The sequence below is a fragment of the Malaya genurostris genome, chromosome 1, assembly GCF_030247185.1.
Source record: "Malaya genurostris strain Urasoe2022 chromosome 1, Malgen_1.1, whole genome shotgun sequence".
Lineage (NCBI taxonomy): Eukaryota > Metazoa > Arthropoda > Insecta > Diptera > Culicidae > Malaya > Malaya genurostris.
In genome coordinates, this window is record NC_080570.1 from 41,344,857 (window position 1) to 41,370,241 (window position 25,385).

A 25,385-nucleotide genomic window follows, 5' to 3' on the forward strand; every position below is an offset into this window, starting at 1 on the left:
GTTTATCATTAAGAATGCACTACCCTAGAACAAATGAAACTGATTCATGCCAGGTGTGCTGACGGCAAGTATTATTTCAAAAGGAAACCTATACTGCTTTGATGGTAATAGATTAGCATACCGGTCGATCTGGCGAAACGGCGAGAATATTGAGTGTCGACGATAACAGTGGTAATCAGTAGTTCTTGACATTTAGAGTCAAAAGCTTAATTCGTAAATCGATTGCTGCCATGACTGGATAAAGCAGAAAGTACCAGTTTAGAACTTGTGGATACCTTCATTATTTTCGTTTGCCAAAATACACAATCATAGAACGCACTTCCTCGTGTTTGCGGTAGCCATTATTTGCAACTAAACAACATATTTTTCTGCTTTTTTCCGCAGGTGTCAGCTTGGTTTCTCATCAACAAAACCGGTGTTTACCTCACCTCAAACGAGTTACAAACCCAACAATCTGCAAATATTTCGGCTATAGCTCGATCCTACGGCGGAACTCATTACGCGTACCAATGGTGAGCTAACAATTACTGTACAAGGTTTACAGACCACCAAACCTTACCGAACAAGAAGTGGGGCTGCTCGTTGACGCGTTTAGTTTCAACCTCCCTAACGACTCCCGAGCGCGACGTAGACATCGATAGGTCACTGGAAAGGGCTATTAACTATCGCCGGCTGGCAAGCTTTCGAGGGCTCAGCGAACCGACCTCGGGTGATTGCGAACCTTAGACCAGAGCTATGTTAAATTGTACCGATCTTGCCTGTGTGCTGCACCATCATCACTTCTACGCGCATCTACATCACCTGAAGCATCATCTGCAAGATGACCACGACCATCATGGGCACGGTCATCACGAGGCTCACGATCATCATGACTCAGGTGAGTGGTAATCTTTGGCGGTTTATTTTATAGCATCAGAATATTCTGCTGAACTTTTTTTGGCAGGATAGTGAGAAGTAAATAAACAAGTATTTGTTGGTTTTTTGATAACTGGAAGGTGTAATACAGTAATACCTGTGATATCTGATAAGTGTTCAGTATCTTGCACCCTAGATGTTGTTTACCATCGCTACAGTCATAATGTTTTTTGAACCTATTTTTTCAGAAGCAAAAGCTCGTGTCAAAAAAATTTCCGACTGTTGATTCATTTATGTAAACCCAACGTCACTGGCTATCTGCTCGGCGATTCTAACCGATTCGGTAAACGAACAAACACTGCTCATCATAAATCTAGAAGGTGAAATAAATATCAGCACGGCGGTTGTAGAACCTGAAATGGCGGTGCTTAACAAATTGCCAAATGTTGCTATATTTGGCTGTGGCTATTTTCGAATGGAAACGTGTTTCATTATTTATCACTGGTTCGATAAATGATGTTGTGAAGCGTGAATGTGTGAATACTGAATATGTTTCAAGTACCGAAACCAAGTGATGATGTGTATTGATTCCTTTTGATTTATTTGATAAAATTATCTTCAAAGTTATGTTGATTATTTCCATTCCCGCTTAAGGAAAGGTCATTGCTTAATTCTTAGACCGTCTTCTTTCTTCGGTCATGTTCCAGGGAACGGGCTTCAGTAGTCATCTCATGTACGTAAACCATTAGTTAGAGTGAGATCTGTTGTCTCTGTTCGACATATTGAATTCAACACGGAACGACCCAAAATAAGCTCTGCGTCTAATTCGTATTACTGTTTTTGAATTAGTTGATTTTAACAACAAAATTTCCAAAATAACTATGAAATTAGTTAAAATTGAGAATTTACTTTGCTGAAAAAAACTATTATTTTTTGATAATGTGTTTAGTTGGCGAATATCCTGGCCACAAGCCAGCAATATTTCAATCCAACACGAAATTCTCATTGACAACTAATTTTGTTATTAAAATCAGAAAATTTGTTTCTATTCATCTATCACCATCATTGCTGAAGGACAGTACAAAGAAAACAAAAATGAAATGTTTTTTATTAACAAGTTTATTAGCTAAAAACTCATAAGAAGTGTCAAAGCAAAACAATCCATTAAAAAGCTAAAAAGGACAGTCTTGTTGAAACTGCTTGCAAATTGTTTTGATGTTCTTCGCATGTGTTACGATATATCCATATGTAAATTTCTAAACCGATATGTAAAAATGACGTAAATTTTTAGTGGAAAGTGTATTTATTCAGAATTTGTGCGCATTTGAAGCGATTGTACGTAATAATGATTTTACGCGGAACAGTGAAGTGAGTTTCGAATGTTGCACTCTAATTGTATACATCAAATGATGTTTTTTTTGTATCTTCCAACCTTCCGGGCTACGCCGTCCGGTGTACTACTTGTATTCGGTTTTTGTTCTCCACGTGTTCAAAGTTTTCAGTGAAAGAGTCGATTTCGTGAAGTCGAATGAAGAAAACAGCGATTTAGAAGAAAAATTTTCAAAAAGAAGTTTAGGTTTCGTTTATGTATTTTTCTCCAATACAACATTGTATTTATACCTGCCAATATTGAAAAGACAACTGCGACTGAATTTTTTTTCGGTAGTAGTGTGCCATCACGTTTTTTCGGTGACAGTGCGCCATATAGCTGCAAACTGTAGAAGCCAATTCAACCATTTATGTTGGTTGAAAACAACATTCTATTTCACAAAATCAACTAAAAAAATTAGTTGAATGGAAATGAAGTGTGCCTTAGCTAAGAATGACAGCACGTTTAATTGGTGAAATCAACTAAAAAAATAGTCATTTCAACAAATATTTTATTATTATTAAGGGAATGAGAATTAAAAAATCTTAATTAGCAAAAGTAAGATTTTTTTAGTTGTCTCAAAAAATAACTAACTAAAATCAGAAAATCAAATAATTTTTTCGCCAAAATGCTGGTTTCGGTCTTTCCGTGAAGAGTAAGATGAAATTAGGAGCATTCGCTTCGAGTTTCGCGTCGCTATAACAGCATTTTTGAGCAATTTTCGAATTATTTTTTCTGCGGTATTGCTTCTTGGAGCCGAAGCGACGCCATTGTATCAAATCTTATTACATTTCATTGAATGAAAGTCGGGTAATCGGCAAAATATTAATAATAATAATAACGACTCTACTTATCAGATGACTATTACTACAATAGCCCTATATGCATTTCTGTATAATCCTAATAACCAATGTCTTGTCATCAAGATACACTGCGTTTCGATTTTAAGAGTCCTAAGCAAATCAATGTACTGGCATTACATTCTTTGTGTGCAATTTGTTCCAACAGACTTCGCAGCCGACTCTTAGCGTACAGAATCATTGAATGGCTAGTGCTACTGATCCTATTGACACTAAGAACACTTTCAGGTTAGGAGTTGAACATACGACAACTGGCTTGTAAAACCGGTGCATTCAACTGCCAATCCGGGCAAGAGTCGTAACATTTCTGTAATTTTTATTGGAAACATGACAAATAACAGCTTAAACTACACTAGCTACTCAACTGCTTTTAAGGGGTATTGACAGCCCAGCTTTGCTAATGCGGTTAATTCTCTATGCATCGAAAAGATCACTTCGTCAGCGCGTCGATTTTTTTTTGTATTTTTTAATTGGCTCAAATTTTGCATTTGCGTTCTTTATGATCAAAAGTTGGCCATTTTTACTCTAGACATACTTTTGAGAAGGGAATAAGCAACAATCTCTTGAAAATATTTTTTGTTTGATTTTAATTTTAAAAAGAACACTTAAAATTCAAATATTTAAAAAATGTATTTTTGGTTTTTTATATGTAGTAGTTGAAGTCCAAAGTAAAATACTGTCAAAGTTTTAAGAATGGAGAAATAATATTTGAAAAACTTACATATTTTCAAAATAATGTATATGTTTGACAATCATGAAAAAAAAAATTTTAACGTAATTTTTAACAATAATTTATGAAAGAACGCTAAATTTCCAATTAAAATGATGGTAATCAAAGTATTGCTATATGCTACCGTTCTTGAGATACAGCGGTTTGAAAAAATAAATTGGGAAATTTTTATTTTACTCACGATTCTCGGATGTTTTTTTTTTTGAGTTTTAGTTTGAGAGTCGCATTTATTAATGATTTCTTTTTATTAAATATATTTAATAAAGATTTCTTATTGTCTAATTTCTATTTTATCTACAGAAACTGGAATGAATGAATGGTATTTCTGCACGGAAAGACCAAAATCAGCATTTTGGCGAAAAAATTAGTTGATTTTCTGATTTTAGTTAGTTATTTTTTGAGACAACTAAAAAAATTTTACCTATGCTAATTTAGATTTTTTAATTCTAGTTCCCTTAATAATAATAAAATGTTGGTTAAAATGGATATTTTTTTAGTTGAACTCAACAATTAAATGTGCTGTCATTTCTTAGCTAAGGCACACTTCATTTCCATTCAACTAATTTTTAGTTGAATTAAAGAAATAAAACGTTGTTTACAACCAACATAAATGGTTGAATTGGTTTCTGCAATTTGCAACTATATGGCGCTCTGTCACAGAAAAAACGTTAACACCGTAATGACTACTAGCCACTAGATGGCACACTACTACCGAAAAGAATTTTTCAGTCGCGGTTGTCTTTTCTATATTGGCAGGTATAACTACAATGTTGTATTGGAGAAAAATACATAGACGAAACATAAACTTCTTTTTGAAAATTTTTCTTCTAAATCGCTGTTTTCTTCATTCGACTTCACGAAATCGACTCTTTCACTGAAAACTTTGAACACGTGGAGAACGAAAACCGAATACAAGTAGTACACCGGACGGCGTAGCCCGGAAGGTTGGAAGATACGAAAAACATCATTTGACATAAACAATTAGAGTGCAACATTCGAAACTCACTTCACTGTTCCGCGTAAAAACATTATTACGCACAATCGCTTCAAATGCGTACAAATTCTGAATAAATACACTTCCCAATAAGAGTTTACGTCATTTTTACATATCGGTTTAGAAATTTATATATGGATATATCGTAACACATGCGAAAAGCATCAAAACAATTTGCAAGCAGTTTCAACAAGACTGTCCTTTTTAGCTTTCAAATGGATTGTCCTTTTTAGCTTTTTAATGGATAAATAGAAACAAATTTTCTGATTTTAATAACAAAATTAGTTGTTAATGAGAATTTCGTGTTGGATTGAATTATTGCTGGTTTGTGTCCAGGATATTCGCCAACTAAACACATTCTCTAAAAATAAGAGTTTTTTTTTCAGCAAAGTAAATTCTCAATTTTAACTAATTCTTTAGTTATTTTGGAAATTCTGTTGTTAAAATCAACTAATTGAAAAACAGTAATACGAATTAGGCGCAGAGCTAATTTCGGTCGTTCCGTGTGTGTTTCTTAAATAGTAGTTACTTTTGAATATTGTTCATTAAGATGTTGCTTGGTATTTTCATACTCTAATGAAGATGCATAGGAAAAGAAAATTCATATTGGTTGTTCCCCCTTTCGCTTTCGAGCCCAATCGAATAGATCATTCGCATTTTTAATGAGTTGTTCACGTTTCTTAGCAAGACTTACTTTTGTAGCCACGCGTTTAATTGTTCCTCCTGTGGCATCACATGGTTCCTTACCATGCAATGTTGCGAAAAAATGCCAGTGTGTTTTGGGGCGTTTTGAAGGGCTATTTTCACGCTTCAAATCTGATTTTCTCAGAAACGGTGACGGATATAAAAAAACCCAACTAACAATCTCTTAGAAAATTAGTTTAGACTATTCTGTGAAAATTTAAGAATGATTGTATGACTTTAACGGTTGGGAAAGTCTTTTTTCTGAAGGAAGAATTGCATAGCTGAAAACGGCAACTTTCAACTTGTTCATTGGATATCTCGCCTTCAAAAGCATGGATCAAAAATCTATCCTGACAATGTCTAGATAATTTATTTTAGATGCGATTAGTGCATAAAAACATATATGTTGTCGCGATAAAAATGAAGTGAATGTTATTTTTGTGAAAGTTAGTCGATTTCTATGGCGGTGCCATTTTTTCTGCTCCTGTATCCTGGTAACGTAACGAAACATGAGAGAGAAATAAATTCGGCTCAGCAAGGCTGTCAAACAAGCGGTAACTTTATTGGACTTTATATGATGTAGTCAAACTTGTAACCGAAAATATCAAAACTTTTTGGCCACATTAAGAGTCATTTTGCACATTTGCGAGAGAGCATGGAGGGAAATGTAATATGCAGAGCGAGCCATGTGGTTATACGCGACCTACTGGCCTCAGCCCTTAAACATCTGTATCATAGTTATTTATATTGACAAAGGCTGGAAAGTTTGTTCTATATTTATATTGTGATGCAGTTCCATCGGACATGAAACTTTGAATTTCATCTTGCAGTACAAAAGTGTAGATTTCTTTAAAATCCCATATAGCTAAAAATTCTCCTTCCTGCATGTAATGTTTTGTATATTTGAAAAAAGTAGACTACTCTCTTCTAATTAAATTATGTAATTATAATGGGGTGTCATTTTTTCTAACTTCTGAACAAAATAGGAAACGAACTCTTGATTCTGTTTCATTATCGTTTTTATTTGAATCTGTCAGTTGTGAACCATTGTTCAAAAATAATTTCATCAACACATTTTTCATCCATTTATTTTAATAAACTTTTTTCCAATGAGGCTGAATTTATGCAATTTTTGCATAAACGTAAAAAATTCTACTGTTACACTTTCACACATCAAACTATTTGTATACACTTTCAATTCATTACAAAAGCCATATTAAGCTGTGGATAATGAGATTCACATTTTCGTGAATTCTTAGGCCGGAGTTTAGCAAAGGTTGAAAATCCAATTTGTATTTCAGTGTTCAAATTCTTAAACCGATTGTATGCTTCTCGAAACGTAGTGGTTTGTAGCTTTTTTTGAACAGCTTGGCGTTGCCCGTCTTTCATTATTGTTATACAATCACGTTGACCAGTCATTGGTCGACTGGTTTTGTCATCCTCGTAAAATTGCATAACAGTGTTCTTGATATTTTCATCAAGTCCACTGGCTGCCCTCGATCCAATAGTAGAATGCACACCGCTCTCATTCAGTAATCTTTTTGCTTACGTTGCCGTCTATATCGTCGTATTGAATGTTTTCTTTATTTTCTCGGTTGTTCATGACAGTTAAGAGTGAAATTGTTCAGCCCTTTTCTTTTCTTTGAGTTACTCAATTATTTCATTCAACTCGTTGATTCTTCCTTCATCAAAACTAACTTCTTTGTTTAAAGCAAATATATGTTTTATAAAGTTGTTTATTATCTCGTGATATTTTTCCATAATATATTTAACAGAACTAATTTTTGTTTTATCAATTGGGGTCACGGCAATACTTGAGATTTTACTGTATTTTACTTTTGACTTCAGCTACAACATATCAAAGAATAAAAAATCAAAAACACATTTTTTGAGATATTTGAATTTTAAGTGTTCTTCTTAAAATTAAAATTAAACACACAGTTCGCATTCACATCGCATCCAAGTCAGTCGATATAACAAAACCGCTTACGTTCGGGACGGAAGAATCCAAGTACAGTATTGTGTAGTGAACAATAGAACGACCTCGAAATGAGTGAACCAAACGAACAAAAGCTACCGCCGACACGAAAGAATACAATTGTTGTTGACTTTAGGCAGTGCAAAATTCGACCTTCGATACGTGAACTTGAAGGTTTGCTTAAGCAACAGATGCATCTTGACATTAAACGTGTGCATTTACTTCAATGCAATAAGACGAATAATGTTGTTTACATCTAGTTTTATAAAGAGTTGGATGCAATTCAATTCGCAAAAGACAACAATGTGCACTATGTGGAGCACGAGAACATTAAGTACAACATTCCAGTATATATGGAAGATAGTGCTATAGAAGTGCGTGTGAATGATCTTCCCTCAAGCGTCAACAATTCTTATATTCGCAAAACTATATCCCAATGCGGAGAGATTCTCTCTATCGAAAAAGAAAAGTGGAAGAACTTTTTCCCCGGTATTCTAAATGGTGTACGTTTGTTACGTATACACTTGAAGATAGCCTTCTTATGTGATTTTCGGTCAAGATACAAGAATACCGTGCAAATCATTTGTTACCTATGACAATCAGATGGCCACAAGTCAATATTGCCAAAAAGCTGTTCACTACGGTAAGCCATGTGATAAACTGGATAAGGAGACAACTACACCAAAGAACAACGGTGCTTTCTTCACATCAACCCCAAGCAACCCCAGTACACCTGTAACAGTCACCAACAACAATGAAGCATCCCATTCAACGAAACCATCAGTATCCCCTATAGAACAAAGTACACCAGCTGCAGTTAACAACTTACCCTCCAACCAACCAACAACTGCAACCAATGTACAACAAGGCGCATCTACAGCAACTATCAACGAGCCCAAGACTACGATCAACAAGGACAACGAAAATAAAACGGAAATCACACACAACACCGATGATGAAGCAATGGATGATGAGATAAGCCGCGGACGAAGTGACCCCCGATCCTCGTTGGATGGAAATGGAAAAAGGGTGACAACGAGATCCAATAGCAAAAAAAAAAAATTTTAAGTAACAAAAATGTAAGCCAATCGGCCACGTAAAGCTTTTACGCAAAAAGGCCTGAATAAAAATTTTATTGCAAAAAAAAAAAAATAAATAAATAAAATTAACCAAGCAAATTTTTTCAGGAGCTCTAAATTTTTTATTGTAAAGTCCTAATAATTATCTAAAACATTGCGGGAGACACCAAATCGATCGAACCCACCGTTTTTGAAGCATATATTATTGAAAATTTTCAAGGGATTTTTGTTTAGTCCCCTCTCAAAAGTAAGTCAAGAGTAAAAGGGCAAATTGGCCATGAATAACGTTTATGAATTTGAGCCAAATGAATAAATATAAAATAAAATTTTGAAAAAAATCTTTCATTTGCGGTGGAATTGCTCATAAACAGCACGAATTTTTTCACTCAGTCTTTTAACAAGTTTTTTCGATTTATATATGTCGTCCCGGGTGTTACATCAACGCCTACTTGACCTTTTTAATATTGTGAATCGTGATAATAAATTTTATTCAATTTATTGTCGTTTTTGCTTGATGTCAAACCTTACTCAGTTGCCACCATAACTGCTGTCAAACCGTTTGTTTGAAACTAATTTCGAACCCAGTTTCGACGTTGTTGAACTGAAAATCGAGTCAGTTTTGAACCTAGTTTTTATATCAGGTTTGCTCAAATCCCCGTTGATAAGTGCGACTCATCTGGGTATTTTAAGGCTTAATTATTAATCCATTAGTGACTTTGATCATCAACTAACCAGACCAACAAATCGGAATAATGTTGATGCCAATCTTGATGATATCGTCCTTGTTTTTACGTCATCAAACATATGGAGATTGGGATTTTTAACACCCATCATCCTACAACTCACAAAACTAGAATTTCGAAAGAGATTCAAGATCAGATTGGAAAATCTCGTTACTTTTCAAAGTCGTCGCTTATTTGACTGTTTGAAAAATTTTTAATACTCATCACCTTGTGATTCAGGAACTGGAAGTTCGATCCGGGTGAAATTCAGGAATTCCGTATGGAACCATAAAACCTTTCATTGGAATTTAACTCTCTTCATCAATACTATCCATACCATAGCAGTTACAACGAGACGATAATTGCGAAAAAAATTATGAGCAAAATTTGATAAAAGAAACGTATTATTAAATCACTTTGTGAACTAAAACATTTTTTTGCGTTTCACCTCCGATTCATAAGTCCGTTAGCAGTTCATATGGAATAGTTAGATCGATTTAGCAGTTCATAATAAATCCACTAAGCAAACGTAAATTACAACTCTACTTGAGTGTTATAATTTTCTAACTGTACCGAAGGTTGTGGTCATTTAGGCGTTTGTTTTAAAACATCAATCAAAGTTTGTGCTTGTGCATCATCAATTGTATTTTGGTTCACGTTTCGTCTTGTATATAATGAATACTGATATGTACTTATATGTAAATTTTCGATTTAAGGTTTCGCAAGCTTGAGTTGCTCGCCGAAAAAGGCTTTCATCTTGGCTCTTGGAAAAAAGTATGGTTGCCATATTTTTAGTTATTAGTAGGCTCTAAAGCTTACCGAAAATGCTCTGTTTATGGACCTTTAGTTTTTCATAGAATGTGTTTGTCTAGATCAGTCGGTTATGTCCAGAACGGAAGTGTTAGATTCCAGCTTCCTCCATGACGATATCACATGTCACACTGCATGTGAATCCATGTTTTATTTTGAAAGTCAAGTTTGGTGTGCAATTAATCCTACGTTTGAGTTCTAAGACTGCGGCATAAAAACATAAAAAGCAAAATACTTATGAAATGACTGAACTCACATCAAGCACATCAGTATACTTTAAAAGTAATGCATCAAATCAAATCAAATATCACTTCCTCAATTGGTGATACTCCTGTTATTGACACTGTTGGTTTCGTGACATCTCGCAACATCTCCTACACCGGCAGTGAAGCCAGAAATAATGACACACTCTTGAGCAATCGCAGCAAGATTTCGATCGGACGGATATGAATCCATCACCTCGTTTCCGATCGTCGGAGGCGACCGAAGCCACAACGAGCTGGAACAAGAGATTCAATTACATTTCACATCATCGATAAATTCAACATACAGCACAGTATATCCTCGTTAATCAGGCACTTATTGTGCTTCATTTCGTTTTTTTTCTGTTTCTTGTAGCAATATCCGCAGTTACGCTTCCGTTTCTAATCACACCGTAAATGGACGTGGTATTGTTTCAAGTTCATCCGGAATTTACCTGATTAACTGAGCTAATACTGTACATCCACGTTTGTTTCACACCCAAGTGTGCGCCAATGTCAGCCAAATGCAGCACATTGAAGTGCACCGGGTTTCGAAACGAAAGATGCAGACATCGTGGAAACCTCAGCCCAAGTCGGTCAATTATTTTGTTGCCATTGACAACGTATTTTGAAATCGTCTTGCTCCGCCTGCTTCTCCGTCAGGTTTTCCATTGGTGAATGTCATGTGTGGTGCACACATCTGTAGCAAATGTGTTGCTGCGAAATCCTTGCTCCATTGGTGCAAGCGACTCGAGTCGTTTTGCTTTTTGTGTGTTTTGGGGTTGAATTTTTGAACATTTTGAAATCAATTGTTGAATCCGATCGCAACTTTTGGAAAATTCCTAAGATTTTTTTTTATTTGAGTTTTACTAAAATTCGCAAACATTCTTATGATGAATATTTTTGTAGCTTTTCCGAGCGTGAATGCTCGGTTTAATGCAATGGTTGTCGAGTGGAAAGAGTTAGAACGGTTTCGTCGTTCATTTGAATTTTCATTCCTTTCAGAAGAAATCTAATTAAAAAGGCAGTGACCTTACAGATCAGTGGTTCTATGCTGTGTATAGATATATAGAATTATAGAAAATTGGTAGATGTTTGTTGAAAAATGTCCCTTTAGATAACTTTGTTAGGCATCCCCAATTTGCAGATGATAACAGAGTTATATCAAAGGTGTATCTTTTCCGAACATTGAAAACAAGCAAGACGTTCAGAAAACACGAAAAAGTGTTAGAGTAGATCTTTGGGCGTAACTCGTCAGTCACTTCACGATCAATTTATTTATTTATTCATTCATTCATTTAGATGTTTGCAAACATTGAAGCTTAGCGCAACCCGTATGGAAAAACGGGTTGGCGTGGGTTCAAGTGAACCGGGTCTGGTTGGGAAACAGTACTAATTAAACTCAGTACGCTTTTAAACATTCAGTAAAATTTAATGTTTGAGGGTCTTCTCAGTGCGCGAATTTAGTTACTTTGAGCTTTCAGCGAGCATTTGAATTCAGTGTAAATGCTCGAAATTTATAAAACAAACTTTTCGCAGAAAAGATGATCTGACCTGATAACGAAAATTGGGCCCTTAAAGAGGACAATGGCCAGAAGCATCGGAACCGTTTATAGCGTACCTGCAAGGAAGAAAATGACCCAATCATCTTAGGCAAGCCTCTCTTTACTTTTTCGAAATACTCGCAACTTTTTTCTTGTGGAACAAGATTTTGCTTCGTCGATGATACATAAAAATGTATAGGCTATGGTTTTGATAGATTTAGCCAGTGGTTTTCTGAAAAACTCTCTAAAATTTGATCCAGTGAAGAATTCTCTCCGAACAAATTTTCTGATACTAATAATGTTAATTCTAATTCAGTACAATTGAGCATCGAATTTTATCCTCTAAACAAAAGGTTCTATAACAGAGAAGTTTTTCGCTTCAACTGAGATTCCACAGGACAGCCACCATGGGTCTCTGTTATTCCTCCTGCACCTTAAGGTACCGCTGTAATGAAATGATATTTTTACTGAAAAACTCAACTACCAAGGTTGGAACAGCTGAGATCGGTAATCCAACTTAAGTGTGTATTGTTGACCGCTTTCAGATTGTGCATGTGCGAGTGCGTTGGACAGTGGTTTGAATTGACAAAAACGTGAACTTAATTCTCTAGCTGCTAAACCGTTGATCCGATATACATAGTTTCTTTGGAGAACTCATTCACAAAAATATACCTCGCGATTTGATCACAATAAAAAATATGCAAAGCCTACTACGATAAAAGTTCATTTCAACAACTATTTTCGGTGAAATTAGATTCAAATGAAAGGAACCTTAGCACCGTATTCTGCTATTGAGATTTACCCGTATCCGACCTCCGGTTCCAGAGTAACGGAGTAAAATATTCTTTTCCGTAAAATTTGATTCAGTTGAAAGGTCTTACTGGCTCATAAACTGCATTTGAAGTTAGCCGGATCCGACTTCCAACTTCAGATCGACGGGGTAAAATATGCAAAAAACACGATAGTTAGTGTAATCGATTTTCTGATTGACCGCTCAACAGGTTCCAATAAATGTCAGCCATCAGATTCTGATGTGGAACACATCTTTGTTTTCTATATAGAGGTGCGAATCAGAAACTCAAGGAAAAATACACGTAGAAATGTGGTCAGGTTTTAAACACTTACAGCTAAGTTTATTTTGTATCAATTATTAATACTATTTCATTATTTGATTGGAAATATTTCTAAGATTCGATTATGATTGTATCAAGCCACGTATTTTCAATTATAAATGACTGGAACTTTGATTTGTAGCTAGCAGTGTCCTTTTTTGTCTGCTAAAAATCTCCGGCATACCGGATTTCCCTGCCATAGACGACGGTTTCGAAGGAGTAAGCGATATATCAAAGGGAAAGCATCGCTCTGATTGGTCAATCGATGCAAAAGCGAAGCTGTTGGAAGCACGCGAATCTATAAATAGAAACAAAATTATAGCGTTTCAGTCCTACGCGTAGCATGCTAGAGGTAGATTGTTGCTAGACAGCAAGACAAAAATGTTCGGTGTTTATTCCTAATCGGTTCGGTGTTTATTCCTAATCAAGAGCAGACTCTCGTGCAATTGCGGATTCAAAAGTATGACGATTGATTGAGCTGTTTGATTGTACATCATTAGAAACTTTGGTTGCCTTGTTCCACATCAATGCACAATGGGAAAAATCTATGAAAACCCGCAAAGAATTCTGTAACTCATGAACTAATTGAGATAGGTCAACAAACTAAAGCGTTTCTTCTGTAAAAATGCCCATGGAATTCAATGGAATTGGTTTACAATGGCCGCACGAATCGCAATCCTGCTCGTTGTACCCCAAATGTACAGCAGTTTTGGTGTTTCCTATAACATTCGCTCTGTAACTTGAAAAGAAATCGAGTGAGGTATTCTGGAATAGCTTACTTTCATGTACAAAAGTCTGTAGAATCGATTAGAAGAACCCACACTGGCCGCACGAAACGTTTTGGTGGCTATTTTACCCCAATTCCACCATTTCATGAGATCCTTACTGTAAATCGTCCTTAAATCTTGGTAAAACTTCTTGCAGGTTTGCTAAATCTAGCTTATCTTGTGTCAAAAATCTGGAGAATCGAATGGAAGAACCTACACTGGCCGCACGGAACGTTTTGATGACTATTTTATCCCATTTTCTCCATTTTATGACATTTTGTTGTAAATCGGTCTTAAATCATGGTAAAACTTTTTGGAAGTTTACTAAATCTAGCTTATCTTATGTAAAAAAGTCTGTAGAATCGAATGCCAGAACTTATACTGGCCGCACGAAACGTTTTGATGATTATTTTACCGAGATTTAAGGACGATTTACAATAAGATATCGGGAAATGGGGTAAAATAGCCACCAAAACGTTTCGTGCGGCCAGTATACACTATTTCATTCGATTCTACAGACATTTTTACATAAAATCAAGCTATTTCAGTAGACCGCACTCGATTTCTTTTCAAGTTACAGAACAAATACTACAGAAAATCCTAAAACTTCTGGGCATTCGGGGTAAAACGAGCAGGATGGCGATTCGTACGGCCATTAAAAACCATGCCATTGAATTTCTTGGATTTTTTTTACATAAGAAACACTCTTATTTGTTGCCTTTCCCATGGTTCCCGATTTCTTTGCGGGTTTCCTGAGTTTTTTTCCCACTGTGCAACTCCATGGGGCTGATCCATGTAGTTTTTTTTTAAGAAGTGCACACGAATATACCGTTTCAGAAACCGTTGAATCAATTTTCATAAAGTTTAATTGAAATAAATGGTGCCACCATCACAAAGTCTGTTTTGAAATACTATCTGGATCCGACATCCGGTTCCAGAGTATCGATGTAAAATGTTAAAAAAAATGGAAATAAATGCACTCGATTTGCTCGGAAATCGCTTGAACAATTTTCTTAAGCGCACAGTCTTATGGTCCCAAAGCCTGTTATTGAATTTTATCCAGACCCGACGTCTGATTCCGGACTGACGGGATAAATGTGTAAAAGAATGAAAAGTCTTGTGGTCACATAGTCGGCTGTGAAATTGTATCCGGATTCGTCCTTCGGTTCCGGAATCATGGGTAAAGATTGTCTATAACTTACATCCTTCATTTAAAATTAGGATTTAAAAACGCAAAAATTCTTTTAAACTGATCCAATAAATTGGTCTTGTTAGCTGATGGCTGTACACATTTTATCGACTTTTCCGATACTGGAAATAAACGTCAAATGATTTAAAAATGATTTTGTATAATTTCACATATTAAGTAGGTGGAATAAAACAGGGTTGTAAAATGTAAACTGTTTTTTTTATCTTTAAATAAAATTTGTTCCCAGTTCTCACACTAATCAAGCCTTTACGTCATCCTGACAAATCATTACATGAAGTGAAGCAAAATCCTGATACAACACTCCAAAGCGGAACTTAAACTTATTTTTCAACAGTTTTCGCTGACTGTTTTTGATGGGCAGGAGAATTGCATGATTGGTGGAGCGATCCTATTTTTCAGCTCAGGGTTCTAATGCCGGAATGTCACAACAATCAATTCATTTTGCCGCCACGTTACCGTGAATATACAGACGTCCATTGTGTGAGTGTCTGTACTTTTACTTTATTGGAATTGAGTGGTTCTACTAACCTCCTTCGTGACACAAAGTGTAAACACTACTGGAATCGAAGTGGTACATACACTTGAACTCTATTTCGCAAAGGTAAATACGTTGAACCTCCAAAATGAAGTAAAAAAAAAACAATGTACACGTATTGATGAAAATGGCAATAAATTTCTCCATTCCTTCAGCATCTTGGACATTTCGCCGGTGGCAGGCCACATGACGAAAACAAAGCGAACCAGTGTTATTTAAATAAGTTCAAGTTTTCTGAACACTCGCGAGAACGGTATGGTGGGACGGGTGGCTAGGTATTCGTGCGGATAAGCTCGCTATCCTACCTTCGTGCACTGTTGTCTCATGTCCAGCACGATTTTACCACCATGATGGCGGCGGAGCACCGAACCAGGCTACAGCGATGAGATTCTTGCATAACTCAAGGTAATACGAAATGCCGTAGTCGCGAGATGAAAGTGAAACTGTTGACCGGCCGAACGGCGGGTTATAATTTTTTTTAGGGAATTCAGTATCAATTTAATGGAAAAATTGGCAAAAACTGGTCCCTGTTAATAGTAGCGCTTGCGTTTAGCAATTTACTTTCCGTTTATCAGCGACATTTCGTTTTTCGTCGTTGTTTTCGTTGACGATTTTACGCCAAATATTACTTGTTGGTACATAGACCAGATGGAATATATAGAAATAAAATGTCAAGTCAAGAATTGCCAAAGCTTCGCTTTTATTAAAATTGCCCGAACTTTCATCATAACCAAAGACATCATATTAACAAGATATCCAGCTCTCACATTTCCCGAACAAATCATTGGCAACATCCTTTTTTGCGAGCATGTCGCCCTCAGGTGAGTCCGCATCGAATCTCATACATAGAAGTATAGGGAAGAGAAATGTCAAATTCGTGCGCGCCAAAATAGCAGGGCTGTGCACCCATACAATTGACATGATATGTTGAATGTGATGCCGTGCGATGGCGTTATTGAACTGAAGATTGATTTCGCTCCAAGCTGACAGGGTCTGTCATAACTTACCTTACATATTAGTCTAGTACTGTGGTGTTCTTTAATGTATCTAGTAAATGTCAACTTTCATCATGAGCAGTGAAGTGATAAACTGATTTAACTTTATTGAAATACAAAATTGTGTTATCTATTTGCATGGAATGATAGAATTTATAAATGATTGCAGTTTAAAAAAAACGAATGCAATATCTTCGTTCTTTGTCTTGTGTACATATTTTGAGCTTAGAACAAAGTAAGGCTTAATTTGACTCTCTGGTTAGACATTTATTAGAATTTACACAAAATTGTTAGGACGAATAAAGTATATCGGGTTTGTCCTTAGAAAGATGAACAGACACAAACAAAGTCAATTCCTTCGGTTATAGACATGCTTTTATGAAGGCTAAAGGGATGTACTCGTATTTATTTACCATTATAGTTATTTTATCCGAAATATTTGTTATCTCTCTCTTAAACCAATAAGGATGTAGCCGGATATGCATATGAAAACTGCCCCTCAAACAAAATTTAAATTGATATAAACTGTTTCAAACGGTTTGTATTGGAGATGATTTTCCTAAAATTTTAACCCTTCAACTGCTATATTTGTGAAGTTAAAGTGGTTCTTCTAATTTTCATTTTATTTAAATATTTCAAAAACATCTTTATAAAAAAAAATCTGGAATATTTTAGGCTGATTTTCTGATTTTTTATTCAGATTTTTTTCAAAATATATTTAATGTAAAAAAATTGAAAGTTTTACATTTACATAAAAAATAAATCATTTATGAGTACATTACGCTGTATGTATTATTTTCAGATTAAAAAAAAAATTGGACGGGTATTATAACAAATTAAAAAAAAAAATCTATCGAAAAACCATGCGTCTCCATCAAATTATCATCCGATGGAGACGCATGGTATTTAGTTCTGAAATCGTACACCACTCACCTTTAGAACCAAATACGATGCGTTTTCATCTACAACTTGAGTTCAGGTTTTGGGTATTGAAGTGATTAATAATGATAAAAGAAATTCATTCCTAATGTTATTTACACATTAGCAACTAGTGAACATGTCAGCGTGCGTCGGTTGTAATTCATAAGGACAGACCAGTGAGGAAACATGAATCGGAACTAATGAATTGACAAATATTTAGTTGTTAATATACTGAACTGATTAGTAATTTTTCTAACATTAATTGTATTCAAATCAATTTAAGGATCCAGAGTAACCCAGTTGGTAATTTGTATATTACGTACATTTTATTTGGTACGTATGCCATAGATCTAAGTATTTATATATGCAATGCAACCAGTTTATCAAAGTGGCTTGCACGATTGAGTTTCAAACAATTTTTTTAACAATAATTTATTCTCAAATGAATGTTAAGCCTGACTTTTTGGATGAAATATCAGTTTTGATCAATTTCTCACCATTGTTTGATGGAAAATTGCCTACATTTTATGAATGTAGATTTTAATTCCCTAATAAAAAAGTTAGCAACACTGCCTCAATACATTTGTATTGAATTGCACTACACAAAATAAACAAAACTTAATATTTTTTTTACAAAAGTAGTTTTCCAGAAAAATAGTTTTACGACAACATTCCATATCCATTGTTTTTCGCGTGGTCAATAAAAGGTTCCTATTTTGCTGGTGTACTTATAGAAGGTACGCAATAATTTCTGCAAGCGAAAATCCATACAAGAAAAGGGTTTGTTGCAAATCAAATGTGTTGGTGGAAGTAAGCTGAAACTAAGCAGTTTTCAGAAAAACGGAAGAGTTTTAGACAAAGATTTTCTCTTTTCATGAAATGCAATTTTATGCAGAATAAACTTATTGGTTTATTTTTCAATCATATGGAAGATTTATTGATTAAAATCAGAAAAAATAAGCGCATGAATTTATTTTTACGCAAACATTGTTGACATTACTCATACGCCTTCAAAGTGTCTTGCTCCTTAAGTACACAGTAGTTAGCTTTATTCACTTATTTTTGCTATATTTAGTGAAAGCAATAAGTCAATAAGAATCCAAAACCAAGCGAAATCCAAAAAAGTCTTCAGCTATCAGTTTTTGGTCAAACTGTTCGTCGACGTTCTGCATCACATGTATTACATTTTTGGTCGATTTTAGAAGATATGAGCCAGGCTTTGCTAATAAAGACTAGTAGCTTTTAGCAGTCCTGCGAAATATAATAAACCAAGTAGAAATCATGTCAATGTGGTATTTTCTCAACAGGACTTCTCTATTAAACAGTTTTGGAATATCGTATTGTTTTATTGCTATAATCGAAGTACGTATTAACTAAGAATATTATTGCTATGTATAAAAATCGAACTTCAAATGCTATTGGAAATATGCATAGTTCATCGAATTCACTGACACTTACTGGTCTTTTCGGGTCTTTTATGGAGTACTTTTCTCATGTATCAGCTCAAACCTCTGCTCATGTGTGATTTCAGAACTAAACACCATGCGTCTCCATCTGATGATAATTTGATGGAGACGAATGGTTTTTGGATTGATTTATTTTCTTAGAAGTCTGTTATTATACCCGTCCACATTTTTTAACAACCTAAAAATAATACAGCTTAATGTACTCATAAATCATTCATTTTTTATGTAAAATCTAGAGTGGTAACAAAATAGTAAGTGTTTTTTTTTAATTTAAATAAAACGAAAATCAGAAGATTAATTTTAATTTAAATAAAACGAAAATCAGAAGAACCACAAATATGGCAGTTGAAGGGTTAAAATTTTAGAAAAATCATCTCCAATACAAATCGTTTAAAACGGGTTATATCAATTTAATTTATGTTTAGGAACAGTTTTTATATACATACCCGGCTACACTCTTTATCCGTTTTCTTCAACCTTGAACAGACTGTTTCTGTTTATACAGGGTAGGCCATTTAAAGTGGAAGAATCGGGCAACCATCATCGGTGCCATTTGAACGAAAGAGTGCTTTAAGAATCGTATCTATGCCATGTCATGAGAATCAATTCGGTGATGGGCTGATTTAGCATCATGCCTGTACGCTCGTTACGTGTTGGATTGGCACTGATCCAACAGAGTCAATTTTGAGCGAAAAGATATGAGCCCATCAACCTCATCGGACATTCGCCCAGTTGAAATAATCTAGACAATTATAAAGACGAATTTTCGTAAACATCCCGAAGCTTTTAAAAAAGAGATGGACGTAAAGAAAAATATGAGAAAATAACAAAAAATATTGGGAAAATCAATTGCACAAAATTTTATAGGATCAGTGTAAAAGAAGATGCGGGCATTTGTGGTGGGAGTTTTTAAAGTCATAACTTGTCAGTAGTTTTTCATTCTCTGAAAATGTCACAAAAATTCGATAATCGGTTCAAGCAAGTTCAAGAGTAAATAAGTGTCTGCCGTTTTTATCCACTACATACTTTAATAAGAACATTCATCCAGTAGGTAAAGACAGGATGTAGAATTATTGCGGAATAATCTGAGATTCTTCTGGAGCATTGAAGAACGCTAGTGTTATGTGGCATTCGACTAAGCTCAACCAAATCGAAAAATGTCTGTGTGTGTGTTTCTGTGCGTCTCTCAATTTTCTCGAAAGTGGTTCACCCGATTTCATCCATCATAGACTTGTTTCAAAGCAAATGCTTGACACTTCCGTTTTCAGATATATGAAGGTATAAGTGGCGTAACCAACTAACCGCACTTTTTTCTAGCTGTTCAATATTGTCGGAGATAATTTGACCGATTTCAAAAATCTTAGGTTCGTTTGAAAGTAATTATTAGGCCGTATAGCATCGGTTTCGGAGGTATCATCGTAAAAATGACGAAACCGAACTTTTCTATGCGTACAGTTTCCTAAACGATGGCTGAACCGATTTGGATATACCTGGGCTCATTTTAAAGCAGCAGTCACAGAAACAGATCACGTTTAAAAAGATTCGACTCCTGGATCTGGATATAAAGCAAAGCGTTGACATTCTGTTTCAACAGACTTCGTAGCCGCTTCATAGCGTCATAATCGTATAATTGACGTAACCGTCAAACATAAAAAAAACAGAAAAAAACAACCGAGTTCGACAATTTTGGGCTCGTTTGTAGACTGCAAATAGGCTAATGTATGAATTTTAATGTTTTGCTAATACTATCGTTTTCGGAACTGTTGCCGAATAAGCGCCGGGAACCAAAAGGTATACTTTTGTGAGTATTTTCTGCAAGGTTTTTTTTAGAAAACTCACAAACTTCTCTAATACACAATCTGAATAAGGAACTGAGCGCTGAATAAGTTTGCGAATTAAATACATAAACGTTTTCCAACTCTAGTCACTGTATATGCTCAAATGTAATGCAAAAAGAAATATAATGCAAAATGCAAAATCAACTATCAGTGAGAATAAATAGATATTAATTCTATGCTTTTAAACATCACTTGGTATACGCGATTCCAATTGAGAGATTTCTTGACAGCTCGTACCGCCATCTGTTGTCGGGTAGTGAAAATTCGATGGTTGTACTATTCCACCAATCAGACGATGCAATTCTGACGATGCCAATATCATTTATCACCTTGTTCTGGTTTGCCCGATTGGTTGGCGAACCCTCGAGGGCCACTAGAAATATTTCAAAAACGATTGCCGTTTCAAACACGAAGCGAGAGAAACAGCATATGTGTGTGTGTGTGGGGTGGCACTATGCAGCATGTTATCGCTTCATAATACCGCTGAGTCGTGTGTGATGCAAATGCGATGGCACGACGCTGAACGCTGGTCGAGATAAAAGCAGACATCGCGTGAAATGTGGCGAAAGCTCACCGCTCGTTACTCGGAAGTCAGGTTTGCTTCGAACACGGGGGTGGCCGCCGTGTCCGCAGCGGAAAGATGGATGATTTCTGTTGAATATATTGCATGTGGATATGTGTCTGAGTGTGAGGCTTTGCGATATCCGTTGAGTATGACAGCAGAGAGCGTTAATTGCAAAGGGAGGAAAATCCCGAAACCGGCCAAACCTGTATGCGTACAAGAGCGTTGCGTCGATTCGTTGATCATGCCCTGGCCGACAATTCGCAATGTGCCAAGAAACGATTTTTGTTTTGAATCCGCAACGAGACTTTGGTTCAACCTACGGATGGGGGTTTGTAGAACGGGATTTTTTTTTTATTTAAGAACATTCGCTTTGATCTGAAAAATTATGTCATAAATTTGTGGTTTACTGCAGTACCACGAATGTGTTCAAGGTTACTCAGATTGTGAACTGTGAGTAGCGCCATCTAATTTAGACTCGATCATCATTTCATTGATAACAAATTTGTTAAGTTTACCTTACCGAATCATTTATTCTACATTCGTTGAGGCATTTCACGCCAAAACACCACTATTTGAATTTGAATTTGAAGGGCATTACTGTGACAACAAGAGTCAAATTGGTCAAATAATTTGATGTAAATTACGATCGAAATTGTTCCATCATTTATAAATCGACAGCTGTGACGCAGAATTAGAATTAACGAAACTTTCCCTAATTAGGTAATTATCGGAAGGTACAGGAACGACATTATTCAATTTTGTTGATGCAGTCTCTTTGTGATCAATATCGATTCAATGTTTTCAAATTTCTAGGTAAAAAGCCCTAGTGGAGGTGGTTTGGTGGTTGGTGCTGATTGATTCTCGATGTACTTCATCAAAATTGTAACAGCTAATTATAGTACATACAATCGAACCTAATTTCGATTTGATAAATTGGAGTCGAACATGTTACTGTTTCTTTATCGAATGGCGTGATGATGCCGACGGTCTTGGATTATGTTTTAACAGGCTTTTACAGGCGCGCATAACATCGCATTTGTTGTATTGTGTGTTAATCCGCGGTGATGAGTTCTAATTGGAGTGTTGGTTAAATCAACTCGTATGAATATGGATTCGTTTTTTTGCAATTTAGAGGTTTACATCCACTTAAAGGCTGTACCGTTTGAAATTTGCACACACTCAAATTGCTCTAGCTTTTGATCCGTTAGGTACATTTAAATTAAGGCTAATACATCAAAACAAAGGTAATTCACTGTACTTTACAGAAAAAATAACAAATTCCTTCCATCATCCCCTCCATTCGTTTCGAATGAAAAATTTGCACATTCTTCCTAATTCCTCCCATCAAACGCTGCACACCTCCGTTTATGATTTTATCGATGAAATCTTCGTTATTATCCCAGTACCACTGGATAACTTCCCGGCTGTAGGGATAACTCGCCAAATCTAACCAAAACTCAGAGAACCTTAACGGGCTTTAATGAAAGGTAGTAGGCGATTTTTAAGGGTTAAGCATTCTTCCTTATACAGCTTCGAGTTCATCGTCTTATTCGTCACGAGCACTTTGGTCTTTGCTCCGTAGCTGCATATTCCTTGCCAAAAATTCAGTTTTTTGGCAAATTTGTCCGTAAAAGCAAACTTAAGCTTCGCAGAAACATCTCCTTTTCGATCCACGCTCTTTCGCTCCCTGAACTGTTTGAGCACATCATACATGGTTGATTTTCTTGTTCTCTCCTTTTCTTCTCTGAAATTTATACCACGGAAAGTGGGCGCCTAGTCAGTCAGAATAGACATTGAACTTTCAGGGTAAAGCAAGTGCTTTGCAAATAGCAATGCCTTTACGTCTGCTTAGCGGATTATGCGTGGTAGTTTAATCGGTAAAACGATTTCCCCGGTTAGGACTTAGCTACGGGTTCGAGTCCCGTCTTTCCCGTAACATTTTCGCGGTTTTCATCACATAGTTGTATTTGCATATCGTTTTTTTTCAATCTATTTTCCCCGTTTGATTATGATCCAATTTAATATTTTTTTTAATATGTTTGTAACTGACAACTGATGAAGATTGATGCACTATAAGTAAAGCTGAGAAAGTAATGTACTTAAAAGTTGACATATTTTTCGCAAAATATGTGGTTTTTGGAAAATGTTCAGAATACATTTTTTTAGGCTTTTCGATTCGATTTTATGAAAGAACACAAAATTTTTAATAAAAAAGAACAAAACACAATTTGGTTTCAGAACTACCGACTTATTTCGACTATAGTGGATTATTTTTGTGTTAAAGTATCTCATTAAACTATGTAGAATGAAAAATGATGAAAACTGTGACACTGTGTAAAACCATGTAGACAGTAATTTACGCAATGCAAAAATGGAAATTTTGACACGAAAGACAAGGAATGTTCCGCACAACCGAAAAAGTGCATGGGGTGGGATCAACTGGGCGCTATTTGTTTTAAGCTGCTCGAACCAGAGTTACACTACCACTGGTGACATATAAAGATGATGTTTTGCTTCATGACAATGTAAGAACTCGTGTTTCGAAAATTGTAAAAGCTTATTTGTATACACTGCAATAAGAAGCTCTGCCCCATTCGCCAAATTTACCAGACATTGCTCCATCCAATTACCATTTGCTCCACTCCATCGTATGGCTTGTCCAAGCAATTTCAAAAACTACGAAACCACCAAAAATGGGATCGATTCATGTATCGAATCTGAAGAAAAAGAATTTTCCATCGCATCCGGTATCCGAGCTTTACCAGTAAGATGGCAAAAGTAGTAGCCGCATGAACTGAACATTGTTTCTGTGTTCGGAAGTATCGGCTCATCAATATTAATCTAGTTGATGTAGATCTGGATTATCTTATCGTAAAGAGTATTGACATTGAATCTTTCATTGAAATTAGTTGTACACCCAAAAAATTTGAATTTTACAGGTGACTTAATCCCTTATACGGTGGAATTCATAAAGACCTAATTCATCAAATGACGGAAAATTTTATTTGTAATGTCTTAAGGTCTGAGGACAGAGGGCCACGTGTTGAGTTTTAAATCGACCACGTGGCTCGCTCAATTCCCTTTGCGCATCGTATTTCTCTTGAGCAAACTGTACCGGGTTGCCAGCATACATTTTATTATTTTGATGAGAAGCTTTATCACATTAATCTATCGTATTGGTTGGACATTAGATGAATTCCAATGAACAATGAAAAAATATTCAACTTACACAAAGATTGAATGTCTGTGTGTTTGGCAGCCTTGTCGAGCCAATTTTATTTCTCTCTCCTTTTTCAGAATGCTATCAAAAAACCAAAGCGCAAAAAATGGTGGATGCATTGAAACTGACTTTGTTTCACAGAAAAATACAAGACTTTATTTTTATCGCGATAACATATATGTTTTTATGTACTAATCGCATCTAAACTAAATTATCTAGACTTTGTCACGGTAGATTTATGATACAAGCCTTCAAAGCCGAGATATTCGATGAACAAGTAGAGGTATGCATTTCAGAGCGTTCCAATTTTCAGCAGTTCTTCAGTCAGAAAAAAATACAACACGACCTCTAAACTCAATGAATCATTCTGAAAAATTCACAGAATATTCTCAACTAAATTTCGAAGACATTGTCAGGTGGGTTTTTCTATATTCTGTACCGTTTCCAAGAAAATTTAATTTGAAACAGGAAAATAGCAAAAAATCTACCACTTTACGGTACTGTCCTCAGCCCTTAATGTTAGATTAGCATCCATTTTACGAGTTTCGGCTGTAACTTGTATTCGACTAGTACGTGCGATTGTATGAGTTCAAATGCATCTTCTATCAGCCAAGCAGATATGTGCATCTGTGGTTCAGTCGGTTAAAGGACGTACTTTGTGATCCAATTATCTTGGATTTTTTTATTACGATGAATTTCATACCATGGAATTTCAGATACAACATTAAATGCTCTTGCACGTGAATTTGCGTGAACTGCGACGCTCCACTTATGTGCATCTAATAAGATGTAAAATCACAGGTTTTTTTTCGAAGTGTGTGTGAGTGTGTATAAATCTCGACAATCTGCAGATAATGATCAAAAACAGTTTTCAGATACAAAAAAATGA

General features: G+C 35.6%; 1 protein-coding gene across 2 annotated transcripts in view; it reads left to right on the forward strand.

Annotated features, from left to right (window-relative positions):
- The window catches only part of LOC131438011 (myb-like protein A), a 386,239-nt gene that overhangs the window by 47,395 nt on the left and 313,459 nt on the right, over window positions 1–25,385 (forward strand). For both annotated transcript variants that reach the window (XM_058607758.1, XM_058607769.1), the window contains exon 3: window positions 385–877. In XM_058607758.1, the coding sequence (XP_058463741.1) occupies window positions 736–877 (142 nt within the window). In that variant the 5' untranslated portion in view covers window positions 385–735. The remainder of the gene's footprint in view (window positions 1–384; window positions 878–25,385) is intronic.